At 44.5% G+C, this 16,473-nt stretch overlaps 1 protein-coding gene across 1 annotated transcript in view; it reads left to right on the top strand.

Moving 5' to 3' along the window:
• The window catches only part of LOC106610542 (receptor-type tyrosine-protein phosphatase delta), a 205,096-nt gene that overhangs the window by 117,601 nt on the left and 71,022 nt on the right, over window positions 1–16,473 (top strand). The window contains 12 exon segments of the mRNA XM_082978641.1: window positions 1,715–1,860; window positions 3,568–3,712; window positions 5,634–5,939; window positions 6,835–7,028; window positions 7,454–7,480; window positions 8,328–8,445; window positions 10,964–11,560; window positions 12,427–12,521; window positions 12,950–13,206; window positions 14,630–14,723; window positions 15,950–16,180; window positions 16,453–16,473. The exon segment at window positions 16,453–16,473 is cut by the window's right edge and continues 140 nt beyond it. Of these exon segments, the coding sequence (XP_082834767.1) occupies window positions 1,715–1,860; window positions 3,568–3,712; window positions 5,634–5,939; window positions 6,835–7,028; window positions 7,454–7,480; window positions 8,328–8,445; window positions 10,964–11,560; window positions 12,427–12,521; window positions 12,950–13,206; window positions 14,630–14,723; window positions 15,950–16,180; window positions 16,453–16,473 (2,231 nt within the window).

Consider the following 16,473-nt stretch of genomic DNA (forward strand, 5'->3'; position numbering starts at 1 on the left):
CCTACTGTAGTCCTTCACTCTACAGGGTTTCTGACATAGTCCTTCACTCTACAGGGTTCCTGACATACTGTAGTCCTTCACTCTACAGGGTTCCTGACATACTGTAGTCCTTCACTCTACAGGGTTTCTGACATAGTCCTTCACTCTACAGGGTTCCTGACATAGTCCTTCACTCTACAGGGTTCCTGACATACTGTAGTCCTTCACTCTACAGGGTTCCTGACATACTGTAGTCCTTCACTCTACAGGGTTCCTGACATAGTCCTTCACTCTACAGGGTTCCTGACATACTGTAGTCCTTCACTGTACGGGGTTTCTGACATAGTACTTCACTCTACAGGGTTTATGACATAGTCCTTCACTCTACAGGGTTCCTGACATACTGTAGTCCTTCACTCTACAGGGTTCCTGACATAGTCCTTCACTCTACAGGGTTCCTGACATAGTCCTTCACTCTACAGGGTTCCTGACATAGTCCTTCACTCTACAGGGTTCCTGACATACTGTAGTCCTTCACTCTACAGGGTTCCTGACATACTGTAGTCCTTCACTCTACAGGGTTCCTGACATAGTCCTTCACTCTACAGGGTTCCTGACATAGTCCTTCACTCTACAGGGTTCCTGACATACTGTAGTCCTTCACTCTACAGGGTTCCTGACATACTGTAGTCCTTCACTCTACAGGGTTCCTGACATACTGTAGTCCTTCACTCTACAGGGTTCCTGACCTACTGTAGTCCTTCACTCTACAGGGTTTCTGACATAGTCCTTCACTCTACAGGGTTCCTGACATACTGTAGTCCTTCACTCTACAGGGTTCCTGACATACTGTAGTCCTTCACTCTACAGGGTTTCTGACATAGTCCTTCACTCTACAGGGTTCCTGACATAGTCCTTCACTCTACAGGGTTCCTGACATACTGTAGTCCTTCACTCTACAGGGTTCCTGACATACTGTAGTCCTTCACTCTACAGGGTTTCTGACATACTGTAGTCCTTCACTCTACAGGGTTCCTGACATACTGTAGTCCTTCACTCTACAGGGTTCCTGACATACTGTAGTCCTTCACTCTACAGGGTTCCTGACCTACTGTAGTCCTTCACTCTACAGGGTTCCTGACATACTGTAGTCCTACACTCTACAGGGTTCCTGACATACTGTAGTCCTTCACTCTACAGGGTTTATGACATAGTCCTTCACTCTACAGGGTTACTGTTCTTTTACACATCGTTTATTGCCTCCTGTGTGCATTTACTTATTTCATTAGATTTTTTTACTGTAAAGTTTGTTGTGTTAAATGCACTTTAAATAAAGTTATATTTTTTTGTATTTGATACTGTCGTGTATTGTGGGTAACGTAGTCCCTCTATCTCCAGCAGTGTATTGTGGGTAACGTAGTCCCTCTATCTCCAGCATTGTATTGTGGGTAATGTAGTCCCTCTCTCTCCAGTAGTGTATTGTGGGTAATGTAGTCCCTCTCTCTCCAGTAGTGTATTGTGGGTAATGTAGTCCCTCTCTCACCAGTAGTGTATCGTGGGTAATGTAGTCCCCCTCTCTCCCGTAGTGTATTGTGGGTAATGTAGTCCCTCTATCTCCAGCAGTGTATTGTGGGTAATGTAGTCCCTCTCTCACCAGGAGTGTATTGTGGGTAATGTAGTCCCTCTCTCTCTCTAATAGTGTATTGTGGGTAATGTAGTATCTCCTCTCTCCCAGTTCCGTCCCAGCCGTCAGACTTCAAAGGAGAGGTCAAGTCAGAGACCAGTATATTGCTGTCATGGGTAGCTCCTCCACAGACTGGGCCTGAAAACATGATCACTGGATATGAACTGGTCTACAGGAGGTCTGGTGACAACGAAGAGGTAAGAGATATATTTGTAGATTAGTTAAACCTCGTTTCTTAAACCCATAGAGCTCAGTTGCTTTTCACAAAGTCTAAATATACTTTCATCTTTACAATCCATTGGGCCTTTCTGTTTTGATATATAAACTATATAAGTCCCTTTTTCAGGACCCTGTCTTTCAAAGATAATTCGTAAAAATCCAAATTACTTCACAGATATTCATTGTAAAGGGGTTAAACACTGTTTCCCATGCTTGTTCAATGACCCATAAACAATGAACGTGCACCTGTGGAACGGTCATTAAGACACTAACAGCTTACAGACGGTAGGAAATTAAGGTCACAGTTATGAAAACTTGGGACACTAAAGAGGCCGTTCTACTGACTCTGAAAAACACTAAAAGAAAGATGCCCAGGGTCCCTGCTCATCTGCGTGAACGTGCCTTAGGCATGCTGCAACGAGGCATGAGGACTGCAGATGTGGCCAGGGCAATAAATTGCAATGTCCGTACTGTGAGACGCCTAAGACAGCGCTACAGGGAGACAGGACGGACAGCTGATTGTCCTCACAGTGGCAGACCACGTGTAACAACACCTGCACAGGATCGGTACATCCGAACATCACACCTGCGGGACAGGTACAGGATGGCAACAACAACTGCCCGAGTTACACCTGGAACGCACAATCCCTCCATCAGTGCTCAGACTGTCCGCAATAGGCTGAGAGAGGCTGGACTGAGGGCTTATATGCCTGTTATAAGGCAGGTCCTCATCAGACATCACCGGTAACAATGTCGCCTATGGGCACAAACCCACCATCGCTGGACCAGACAGGACTGGCAAAAAGTGCTCTTCACTGACGAGGCACGGTTTTGTCTCACCAGGGCTGATAGTCAGATTCGCGTTTATCGTCGAAGGAATGAGCTTTACACAAAGGCCTGTACTCTGGAGCGGGATCGATTTGGAGGTGGAGGGTCCGTCATGGTCTGGGGTAGTGTGTCACAGCATCATCGGACTGAGCTTGTCAATCCAGGCAATCTCAACGCTGTGCGTTACAGGGAAGACATCCACCTCCCTCATGTGGTACCCTTCCTGCAGGCTCATCCTGACATGACCCTCCAGCATGACAATGCCACCAGCCGTACTGCTCGTTCTGTGTGTGATTTCCTGCAAGACAGGAATGTCAGTGTTCTGCCATGGCCAGCGAAGAGCCCGGATCTCAATCCCATTGAGCACGTCTGGGACCTGTTGGATTGGAGGGTGAGGGCTAGGGCCATTCCCCCCAGAAATGTCCGGGAACTTGCAGGTGCCTTGGTGGAAGAGTGGGGTGACATCTCACAGCAAGAACTGGCAAATCTGGTGCAGTCCACGAGGAGGAGATGCACTGCAGTACTTAATGCAGCTGGTGGCCACACCAGATACTGACTGTTACTTTTGATTTTGACCCCTTAACCCTCTGTCTACCAGTTACAGCTTCCAGCTTAACCCTCTGTCTACCTGCTACACCTTCCACCTTAACCCTCTGTCTACCTGCTACACCTTCCACCTTAACCCTCTGTCTACCAGTTACACCTTCCACCTTAACCCTAACCTTAACGATCTCTATCTCTCCTCCATCTGTCTCTTCTCCATCTCTCTCTCCTCCATCTCTCTCTCTCTCTCTCTCGCACTCCTTCATCTCTCTCTTTCTCTCTCTTTCTCTCTCTCTCTCTCTCTCTCTCTCTAGAAGAAGCTGAATTTTGACCCTACCTCCTCCTACCTTATAAAGAATTTGAAGCCGTTCTCCTCCTACACCTTCCAGCTGGCAGCACGTAGCAAACACGGCATCGGAGCGTATACCAACGAGGTTACCACAGATACACCACAGACACGTATGTCCCTACCTACACTGCTACTACTGCTGTTACTGCTCTACCAGAGGTATAATCTGGATTAAACACAAGTCATTATGTCATCTATCAGATACTATGAGGATCAGAGGTATAATCTGGATTAAACACAACCTATTATGCCATCTATCAGATACTCTGAGGACCAGAGGTGTAAATTGGATTAAACACAACTCATTATATGTAATCTATCAGATACTCTGAGGTCCAGAGGTATAATCTGGATTAAACACAACTCATTATATGTAATCTATCAGATACTCTGAGCTCCAGAGGTATAATCTGGATTAAACACAACTCATTATATGTAATCTATCAGATACTCTGAGGTCCAGAGTTATAATCTGGATTAAACACAACTCATTATATGTAATCTATCAGATACTCTGAGGTCCAGAGGTATAATCTGGATTAAACACAACTCATTATATGTAATCTATCAGATACTCTGAGGTCCAGAGGTATAATCTGGATTAAACAGAACTCATCGTCATCTATCAGATACTCTTGGGACCAGAGGTATAATCTGGAATAAACATAACTCATTATATGTCATCTATCAGATACTATGAGGACCAGAGGTATAATCTGGATTAAACAGAACTCATTAAATGTAATCTATCAGATACTATGAGGATCAGAGGTATAATCTGGATTAAACAGAACTCATTATATGTCATCTATCAAATACTATGAGGACCATAGGTATAATCTGGATTAAACACAAGTCATTATATGTCATCTATCAAATACTATGAGGACCAGAGGTATAATCTGGAATAAACAGAACTCATTATATGTCATCTATCAGATACCCTGAGGACCAGAGGTATAATCTGGATTAAACACAACCTATTATGTCATCTATCAGATACTCTGAGGACCAGAGGTGTAATCTGGATTAAACACAATTCATTATATGTCATCTATCAGATGCTATGAGGACCAGAGGTATAATCTGGAATAAACATAACTCATTATATGTCATCTATCAGATGCTCTGAGGACCAGAGTTATAATCTGGATTAAACAGACCTCTAATGTCATCTATCAGATACTCTGAGGACCCGCATTATAATTTGGATTAAACAGACGTCATATGTCATGGAATCACAAGATACAATTTGTGGAGAACAAGATCAACAGAATAAGATTACTTTATACAGTGAGACAATATGTAAATGTTTCACAATTTTGGAAAATGTTCACAATTTATTGTTTAGATGTATATCTTCCAAACTTTTTCAAACTTCCATGAGTCTGAAGTGTGTCAGTCAGTTAGGGCTAAGCTACAGTCAAGGTAAGGTGATTACAAGGCATAAAGTAGTTCAGTGGTTAGAGATGTGAAGTGGATCAGTCTGGGGAGAAGCACTGAGACTGATAGAAGGCGTTGGAGTGAGACTTACTCATTAAGTTCAAGTCAAGGTAGGTTAGATGTTACATGTTGTACAAGAGACTCAGTTCAGTGTCCTGTCTGTTGTATCTTCTTTATATCTCATCATTCTTTTTCGTTAGTTTTCAGTTGACAACATTTTCTATCAAACAGATTTGAATAGGGGTGTTAAATTCCGGTAACCTTCCCAAACTTTCCCCAAACCAGGACTTCTGGAAAACCAGGACTTTTTGGTAAAGTTACCTGAATTTTGCAACCCTAGATTTGGCGTTCGCTTCCGCCATTTTGCACCTGTGCTAGTCTTCTGGTCATTTTTCTTTATAGAAAACATCGGTCCTAGACTTTTATTTTCATTTTGTGTTTTTTTGTCCCTTTTTTTTCTTTTCTGTCTCATCTGTTGGCTCTGTCACCATCTTCCATTAAACACCTCACTACCTCATCAACCAATCAACACACACAACCAATCACATCCACCAAACAACACGTACTTCCTCAAACCTGGCCAATCAGAACCCTCAGCCCCTCCCCAGGAGGTCACGTGCTCCAGCCCCAGCTCCACCAGCATCCTGGTAAGTTGGGTTCCGCCCCTGGCGGAATTCCAGAACGGAAACATAACCGGATATTCCATCCAGTATTCTGTCACGGAAGGGGACAACAGGACTTCCCAGCAAGTCAGCCGAATTCCACCGGAAAGCTCTTCGTACCTTCTGGAAAACCTGGAGAAATGGACAGAGTATGGAATCACGGTCAGAGCCCTAACGGAAGCCGGAGAAGGACCAGAGAGTCTACAACTACTAGTACGCACCGATGAAGATGGTATGTTCCAAACCTTTCCCCTGCCTGTTGGTACTAAACACCCCTATCCTTGGTGAAAATGGTTCGTCCCACTAACAATGCCACCACCTGAGAACCTCTAGCCGGTAGGGTGCATCCCAAATGGCATCCTATTCCCAGCAACCCTAGCTGTGTTTTCTCCTTGACCTTCATTCTAAGAAAGAAACCTCCCCTGGCTATACCTCTACACAGTAATTTCCTTCTAAAATCCTGCCTTTTTTCTTCTCTCTTCTCTCCCTGTTCCTGAGGGGGGTTGATGCAGTGTATCCCACTGACAATGCCCTTTTGAACAATACTACACAGCCCTGCGGATGTGTCACTAAATACCCCTACATGAGGGGAATAATAGTACACTCCATTAACCATGCCCCTGTGAACTGCTGCAGAACCTTATGGCTTAAACCATCTCTGTAAAGGGGGGGGGGGGGGGAATCCACCTAGCCCTCAGTCTTTCCTTTCAACCCTGACTCGTCATGCTGAAGTTAACTTTACCTCTACAGAACTGAACCTTTTTCTTGGTATACGTTTGTATTGTACCTTTCTCTGTATAACCGAGGTTATATGATGTTCTGGGAACCACAGCCCCTTAGGATTCCTTGTATCGTCTGATCTCCCCTCTCTATCTTTCATTCACTCTCGCTCTCTGAATGTCAGGCCAGTTTTTCAGGCCTTCTTTAGCTGCTTTTTGGTGCTTTTTCAAATCTCATCTCCTACATATTTATCGACATTTTGAACAGAACCCCAAAAAGCTTTCGACCCACCAACCTATCCTACCTCCAAACGCTCACCTCCCCCGGAGTATCTAAACCATCTAAGAGCCACCACAACTTTTGAACCCCGGCCCTTGACCTCGACCTATCCTGCAATGCATTTCCAGTTCCCAGTGGTCCTCCGCGTGACGTGGTGACGCAGGCGGTGAACTCGTCAGCAGTCAGGGTGGTGTGGCGGGCACCGGCCGTGGAGCAGCAACATGGTCAGGTCAGAGGTTACCAGGTCCACTACGTCAAGATGAACTATGGAGAACCCACTGGACCCAACCTCATCAAGGATATACTCATAGACGACTCACAGGTAACAATGGAAGACAACTCAGAAAGATTGAATGGAATATTGATATAGAATGGAACGTTGATATAGAATGGAACGTTGATATAGAATGGAATGTTGAAATAGAATGGAATGTTGGGATAGAATGGAATGTTGGGATAGATTGGAATGTTGAAATAGAATGGAATGTTGGGATAGAATGGAATGTTGGGATAGAATGGAATGTTGGGATAGAATGGAATGTTGAAATAGAATGGAATGTTGAAATAGAATGGAACTGAAAACCCTACTGGATAGAGACTGATTGCTCAGAATTTTTAATATTTTTTAAGAATAATATATATTATATATTTTACAAGCCTTCATCAGATTATGAGATTATAAAATATGAGACTAATGTAAAAAAAAATTCTCTCCTTCTTTGCTCTCTGCTTCGTTCTGTCGTTTAGTGGGAATACAATGAATCAGCAGAATATGTAAGTATATCTGTGATCTGTTATCTAAAAAAGGTATCATTTATGCTGTTGTCTTGACCTGTGTTTGGGTCCCATGGGCTAGTAGAAAAAAGGATGGAATGGGACACAGCCTAGAATGGAACTATGGAATGGGACACAGCCTAGAATGGAACTATGGAATGGGATACAGCCTAGAATGGAACTATGGAATGGGACACAGCCTAGAATGGAACTATGGAATGGGATACAGCCTAGAATGGAACTATGGAATGGGATACAGCCTAGAATGGAACTATGGAATGGGACACAGCCTAGAAGGAAACTATGGAATGGAGTAGAATGGGACTATGGAATGGAGTAGAATGGAACTATGGAATGGAGTAGAATGGAACTATGGAATGGAGTAGACTGGAACTAAGTAATTGAGTTGAAGGGAACTAAGTAATTGAGTTGAAGGGAACTATGTAATTGAGTAGAATGGAACTATGGAATGGAGTAGAATGGAACTATGGAATGGAGTAGAATGGAACTATGGAATGGAGTAGAATTGAACTATGTAATTGAGTAGAATGGAACTATGGAATGGAGTAGACTGGAACTATGTAATTGAGTAGAATGGAACTATGGAATGGAGTAGAATGGAACTATGGAATGGAGTAGAATGGAACTATGGAATGGAGTAGAATGGAACTATGGAATGGAGTAGAATGGAACTATGGAATGGAGTAGAATGGAACTATGGAATGGAGTAGAACGGAACAATAGAATGGAGATGATACTGTACAGGCCCATGTTGCTGATGAGTTTTATAATCTGTAGGAGGTGGTTCTGTAATACTGATGAGTTCTGCGTTCTATGTGTTCTGTAGGAGGTGGTTCTAGGGGAACTCCAGGCTGATACTGCCTACTCTGTGTCTGTGGGGGCATACACCGCCAAGGGAGACGGGGCACGGAGCAAATCCCAAACTCTCTGCACTACCCTCCCACGTACGTACTTATCATGTATCATCCCAACATAATATAACAGACAGTACAGACACAGCTACCCAGCCTGCTACTAGACACTGAGACAGATTTACTAAGTCTTCACAGCCTTCTTTAGAGCAGTGATTCCTCAAAATGGGGGTCGCGAGTGTGAAACAGTTTTATTTTTTTAACTATCATAAATATTTTAATAGGCTACATACAGTATCTTCGGAAAGTATTCAGACCCCTTTACATATTGCACATTTTGTTTCAGTCTTATTTCAAAATGGATTAAATCGTTTTATTTCCTCATCAATCTACACACAATAACCCATAAGGACAAAGCAAAAACAACAATTTAAATGGAAATATTACATTTCCATAAGTATTCAGACCCTTTACCCTTTACAGCCTCGATTCTTCTTGGGTATGACGCTACAAGCTCAGCACACCTGTATTTGGGGAGTTTCTCCCATTCCTCTCTGCAGATCCTCTCAAGCTCTGTCAGGTTGGATGGGGAGTGTTGCTGCACAGCTATTCTCATGTCTCTCCAGAGATGTTCGTTCGGGTTCAAGTCCGGGCTCTGGCTGGGCCACTCAAGGACATTCAGAGACTTGTCCCGAAGCCACTCCTGCGTTGTCTTGGCTGTGTGCTTAGGGCCATTGTTCTGTTGGAAGGTGAACCTTCGCCCCAGACTGAGGTCCTGAGCGCTCTGGAGCAGGTTTTCATCAAGAATCTCTGTGCTCTTTGCTCCGTTCATCTTTGACTTGATCCTGACTAGTCTCCCAGTCCCTGCTGCTGAGAAACATCCCCACAGCATGATGCTGCTACCAGCATGCTTCATCGTAGGGATGGTGCCAGACTTTCTTGACACGTAACGCTTGGCATTCAGGCCAAAGAGTTCGATCTTGGTTTCATCAGACCAGAGAATCTTGTTTCTCATGGTCTGAAAGTTTTTAGGTGCCTTTTGGCAAACTCCAAGCAGGCTGTTATGTGCCTTTTACTAAGGGGTGGCTTCCGTCTGCCTACTCTACCTTAAAGGCTTAATTGGTGGAGTGCTGCAGAGATGGTTGTCCTGCTGGAAGGTTCTCCCATCTCGTCAGAGGCACTCTAGAGCTCTGTCAGAGTGACCATCGGGTTCTTGGTCACCTCCCTGACCAATGCCACAGATGTGTCAAGTTTTGAGGGAGCGTGCAATTGGCATGCAAGTACAGGAATGTCCACCAGAGCAGCTGCCAGATAATTGAACGTGCATTTCTCTACCATAAGCCGCCTCCAACGTCGTTTTAGAGAATTTGGCAGTACGTCCAACCGGCCTCACAACCGCAGACCACGTTTAACCACACCAGCATATTTTTGTTCAGTATATACAGTATACCTCACTGGTGGTACTGGCTATATTTCTAAAGATAACTGTAACATCGTACTGCCTTTAATACCTATGGGGTGAAGATGTGATATATTCTGGCGTATTAATTACAATATTTGTGATAAAGAAAAAGGTTACAGACAGATGCTTTCCATCTGATCCTGCAACCTACTGCTGAAAACAGGTCGACCTATGGTCCTGCTGAAAACAGGTCGGCCCTATTGTCCTGCTGCAAACAGGTCGGCCCTATTGTCCTGCTGCAAACAGGTCGACCCTATGGTCCTGCTGCAAACAGGTCGGCCCTATGGTCCTGCTTGCTCTGGACTTGATATCCCGAGCTGATATAAACTGTTAACATTGATATCCCTAGCTGATATTGACTGTTAACATGATATCCCTAGTTGATATAGACCGCTAACATGATATCCCTAGCTGATATAGACTGCTAGCATGATATCCCTAGTTGATATAGACTGCTAACATGATATCCCTAGTTGATATTGACTGCTAGCATGATATCCCTAGTTGATATAGACTGCTAACATGATATCCCTAGTTGATATAGACCGCTAGCATGATATCCCTAGCTGATATTGACTGCTAACATGATATCCCTAGTTGATATAGACCGCTAGCATGATATCCCTAGCTGATATTGACTGCTAACATGATATCCCTAGTTGATATTGACTGCTAGCATGATATCCCTAGTTGATATAGACTGCTAGCATGATATCCCTAGCTGATATAGACTGTTAACATGATATCCCTAGTTGATATAGACTGCTAACATGATATCCCTAGCTGATATAGACTGCTAGCATGATATCCCTAGCTGATATAGACTGCTAACATGATATCCCTAGTTGATATTGACTGCTAACATGATATCCCTAGCTGATATTGACTGCTAACATGATATCCCTAGCTGATATTGACTGCTAACATGAATGACTTTCAGCTCAAAATGCAGGTGCATCACCATTTCTGGCTGTAATGACAGGCTACATTTGTGCAGAGATTGTGAGCAGGTGTTCGTGAGCAGTTAATTCTCTTTAATAGTAACATCCTCTTCTCTCCTCTTCCCCTCTCTCTCGTCTCATCCCTCTCTTCATCCTGCTCCTACTCCTGCTCCTACCTTCACCCCTCTCTCTCCCCTCCTTCCTCCAGTCCCAGAATGCCCCAGGCTCTCAGTAAGTCCCACCCCCACGGGCACGGCCCAGCTCCAGTGGCTGCCTCCACCCAACCCCCCTACACCTCTCCTGGGGTACCGTCTAACCTTCGGACGCCTGGATGTCCTCCCCCTCACCGTGGTAGAATTCCCCGCCAAGGAAAAGTCCTTCACTGCGCAGGATATCCACAAGGGGGCGTCGTACGTGTTCCGACTCTCCGCCCGGAATAAGATTGGATACGGAGAGGAGGTAGTGATCGAGGTGACCACTCCGGAAGACGTTCCTGGAGGATACCCAGAAAATATCCTCTCTAAAGGCGCGTCGGCGTCTTCCATACAGCTAGTTTGGAAGTCTGTCCCGCTTATCGAACAAAACGGGAAGATTGTGAAGTACTCGGTGCAGTACCGGGATGTTAACGGTAGAGGTGGGAATGCTACCGGGGAGGCGGTGGTGACGGTACCGGAATCTAGCGTGACGTTGGAAGGGCTGAGCGCTGACACTGTGTATGATGTCAGAGTGTGTGCGTTCACGGCGGTAGGGGCGGGGCCGTATAGTCCCGGCGTCCAGTTTAGGACGCAACCGCTGGATGTGGAAGGTAGGACACACACTCACACACACTCACACTTACACTCACACACCCACACACGCACACACACACACACGCACAAACACACACACACTCACACACACACACACACGCACGAACACACACACACACTCACACTCACACTCACACACACACACACACACACTCTCACAACCACCTTTGAGCAACTACCCAACAACCATCTTCCATGTCTGCCCCCCTCCCCCATCCTAAACACACTCTTTCCTCCACACTGTACATTAACTCAGTGGAAATACTCACCCACACACCATACCAAACACGTTACAGCGTCGTCGTAAGTCTATTTTGTTCTTGTCAGTCTTGTCGGTCTAGTCTGTAATCTTAAATGTATTCAGTCTCCTTCAGCTGACAAGGTAAGAGAGGTATTCTAGTCCCATCTCATTATCCAGTCAAGCTGACATCCCTTCCAGACTGTATTTCTGTACAGACAGAAACTAGAAACTAGAAACTATAAAACACAGGTAAGATATTACACCTGTTTCTCTCAGACCTGGGTTCAGATACTATTAGAAATCTTTAAAAAAACAAATACTTTTAGCGTTTGCTCTGGCCTGCCTGGAATGCCTGGTGGACGCACTCCTTCAGACTGTTTCTATTGGTTCCATGGCTCCAGGCAAGCTCAATCAAGCCCAGATAAAACATGTGAAATGATGTGAAAATAGTATTTCAACCCGGATCTGGATCCTATAAGGAGATTGAAAGCGTAGAAATAGAATCCATATAAAAAGTCCATCAGTGACTTGAATGGGGATAGGCCCTGTTCTATGGGTTATATTTTTATGATTGAAAGGTCTGCAGAGTCATACTGTTGTTTTCTATGTTCCTCTCCACAGTGTTTGCTACTAACTTCAGAGTGAAGGCTGCCATGAAGAACTCAGTCCTGCTGACCTGGGAGATACGAGACAAAACACCCTCCCAGCCTTTTACGGTGAGTTACAGGGACTTTAGATGATGTGTGTGTGTGGCTGTGGCTGTGAGTGTTGATTATCTCTGTCTCTCTATAGATCTTGTATGTAAGGGTCAGAGTGTTGATTATCTCTGTCTCTCTATAGATCCTGTATGATAAGGGTCAGAGTGTTGATTATCTCTGTCTCTCTCTATAGATCCTGTATGATAAGGGTCAGAGTGTTGATTATCTCTGTCTCTCTCTGTAGATCCTGTATGATAAGGGTCAGAGTGTTGATTATCTCTGTCTCTCTCTATAGATCCTGTATGATAAGGGTCAGTGTTGATTATCTCTGTCTCTCTCTGTAGATCCTGTATGATAAGGGTCAGAGTGTTGATTATCTCTGTCTCTCTCTGTAGATCCTGTATGATAAGGGTCAGAGTGTTGATTATCTCTGTCTCTCTCTATAGATCCTGTATGATAAGGGTCAGAGTGTTGAGGTGGATGGTAAACAGAACCAAAAGCTGATAACAGGTCTGCAGCCGGAAACACAGTACTCCTTCCTGTTGACTAACCGTGGCAACAGTGCCGGAGGTCTACAGCACCGCGTAACCGTGACGACCGCCCCGGACGTGCTGCGCTCCAAACCCACGCTGGTGGGGAAGACCAACGCAGACGGGATGGTGACGGTTCAACTACCGCCTGCACAGACCACCACTACTGTCAGGTGAGGGAGGGAGGGAGGGAGGGAGGGAGGGAGGGAGGGAGGGAGGGAGGGAGGGAGGGAGGGAGGGAGGGAGGGAGGGAGGGAGGGAGGGAGACAGTACATTAGGGTTCCCCAACTGGCGGCCTGCTAGTGATTTTATTTATTTGGCCCCTCCAAAATTTTAGGACCAATTTATAACAATAAAAATAAAAAAGTTATTGTTGGACATAAAGGCTGTAAAAACAGCAGCATATCACCGCCAAGTGATTTTAATGTAGGAAATGTGTTCCAAAGTATTCCCACGTATAATAGAGATACTGTATATGTTTTTTTGTATTTATTGAACCCTTATTTTACCAGGTCAGTTGACTGAGAACACGTTCTCATTTACAGTAAACGACCTGGGAAGTAGTTACAGGGGAGAGGAAGGGGGATGAATGAGCCAATTGGAAGCTGGGGATGATTAGGTGACTGTGATGGTTTGAGGGCCAGATTGGGTGTTTAGCCAGGACACCGGGGTTAACACCCCTACTTTTACGATAAGTGTCATGGGATCTTTAGGGACCATGGAGAGTCAGAATACCTGTTTAATATCCCATCCAAAAGACAGCATCCTACACAGGGCAATGTCCCCAATCACTGCCATGGGGCATTGGGATATTTCTTTATTTTTATACCAGACGAAAGAGCGCCCCCTACTGGCTCTCCAACACCAAATGGACTCTTTGAGGTCAATTTGCAGTCTATAAATTATTAGTAATTAGTAGCTCCCTGACCATCCGCTCAAGAAAAGATTAGCCTGAATCTAGTTAATGATCCCTGTAGTCGACCATCATTAAGGTGAATCTAGTTGATGATCCCTGTAGTCGACCATCATTAAGGTGAATCTAGTTGATGATCCCTGTACTGTAGTCGACCATCATTAAGGTGAATCTAGTTGATGATCCCTGTACTGTAGTCGACCATCATTAAGGTGAATCTAGTTGATGATCCCTGTACTGTAGTCGACCATCATTAAGGTGAATCTAGTTGATGATCCCTGTAGTCGACCATCATTAAGGTGAATCTAGTTGATGATCCCTGTACTGTAGTCGACCATCATTAAGGTGAATCTAGTTGATGATCCCTGTACTGTAGTCGACGATCATTAAGGTGAATCTAGTTGATGATCCCTGTACTGTAGTCGACGATCATTAAGGTGAATCTAGTTGATGATCCCTGTACTGTAGTCGAACATCATTAAGGTGAATCTAGTTGATGATCCCTGTACTGTAGTCGACCATCATTAAGGTGAATCTAGTTGATGATCCCTGTACTGTAGTCGACCATCATTAAGGTGAATCTAGTTGATGATCCCTGTACTGTAGTCGACCATCATTAAGGTGAATCTAGTTGATGATCCCAGCTGTACATGATAACTGAAGTGTTGTGTTGTTGTTGCCAGGGGCTACTATGTGGTGGTGGTTCCTCTGAAGAAACAGAGAGGAGGGAAGTTCTTGACGCCTGGTGACAACCCTGATCAGATGAACCTAGATGAGGTGAGATACTGTATGATGATGAAGATGATAATGATAACACAATATGAAGATGATAATGATGGGGTTAATAACCAGATAACACAATATGAAGATGATAATGATGGGGTAATAACCAGATAACACAATATGAAGATGATAATGATGGGTAATAACCAGATAACACAATATGAAGTTGATAATGATGGGGTAATAACCAGATAACACAATATGAAGATGATAATGATGGGGTAATAACCAGATAACACAATATGAAGTTGATGATGATGGGTTAATAACCAGATAACACAATATGAAGTTGATAATGATGGGTAATAATCAGATAACACAATATGAAGTTGATAATGATGGGGTAATAACCAGATAACACAATATGAAGATGATAATGATGGGGTAATAACCAGATAACACAATATGAAGTTGATAATGATGGGGTAATAACCAGATAACACAATATGAAGATGATAATGATGGGGTAATAACCAGATAACACAATATGAAGATGATAATGATGGGGTTAATAACCAGATAACACAATATGAAGATGATAATGATGGGGTAATAACCAGATAACACAATATGAAGATGATAATGATGGGGTTAATAACCAGATAACACAATATGAAGATGATAATGATGGGGTAATAACCAGATAACACAATATGAAGTTGATGATGATGGGTAATAATCAGATAACATTGTTAATAACGTTTAACCTCATCTCTCTCCTCCTCTCCTTCAACCCCCTCTCACCACCTCTTTCTATCCATCTCTATCCTCTCCTCTCTCTATCCATCTCCCTCCCTTCTATCCCTCCTCCCCCTCTCTATCCATCTCTATCCCCTCCTCCCCTCTCTCTATCCTCTCCTCTCCTCTCTGTATCCATATCTCTCAATTCTACCTCTCCTCCCCCTCTCTATCCATCTCTATCCTCTCCTCTCATCTCTCTATCCATCTCTATCCCCTCCTCCCCTCTCTCTCTCCTCTCTTCTCTGTATCCATATCTCTCAATTCTACCTCTCCTCCCCCCTCTCTATCCATCTCTATCCCCTCCTCCCCTCTCATCTCTCTATCCATCTCTATCCCCTCCTCCCCCCTCTCTATCCATCTCTATCCCCTCCTCTCGTCTCTCTATCCATCTCTATCCCTTCCTCCCCTCTCATCTCTCTATCCATCTCTATCCTCTCCTCTCCTCTCTCTATCCATCTCTACTCCCCCCTCTCCTCCAGCTCCTGAAAGAGATCAACAGGACCAGTGTGAGCCAGGCGCTGCGTGTCCGTCGCCAGGTCCCGGCCAGCCAATCAGATCCCAGGGCCTATGTTTCTGCCCACTTTAAGACCCTCCCCCAGGAGTTCACCCTCGGTGATGGGAGGAGCTATGGGGAGTTCCGGAACCGCCCCCTGCAAAACGGACAGGAATATGTGTTCTTCGTGCTGGCGCTGCTAGACCTGTCTAATAATGTGGGTTTGGGATGGGAGTGGACACACACACACACACTTACACACACACACACTAGCAGACACACACCAGAAGCATGTGTTCTTCGTGCTGGACTAGGGTCAAACCTGGGTCTCCTGTTCGCCACATAACTCTGTTATCCCACTGAGCTAAAGCCTAGTCATTAGCTAACAAGTCTTCAGGTTTTCAAGATACTCATCACACGAGTATGCCTCACATAACTCACACACACACACCCTCTCTCTAACCTCTCTCTCTCCCTCTCTCTCTCTAGACAATGTATTCAACCAGCCCC

This window comes from Salmo salar, chromosome 08 (assembly GCF_965601325.2).
Source record: "Salmo salar chromosome 08, fSalSal1, whole genome shotgun sequence".
NCBI classification, from domain to species: Eukaryota; Metazoa; Chordata; class Actinopteri; order Salmoniformes; family Salmonidae; genus Salmo; species Salmo salar.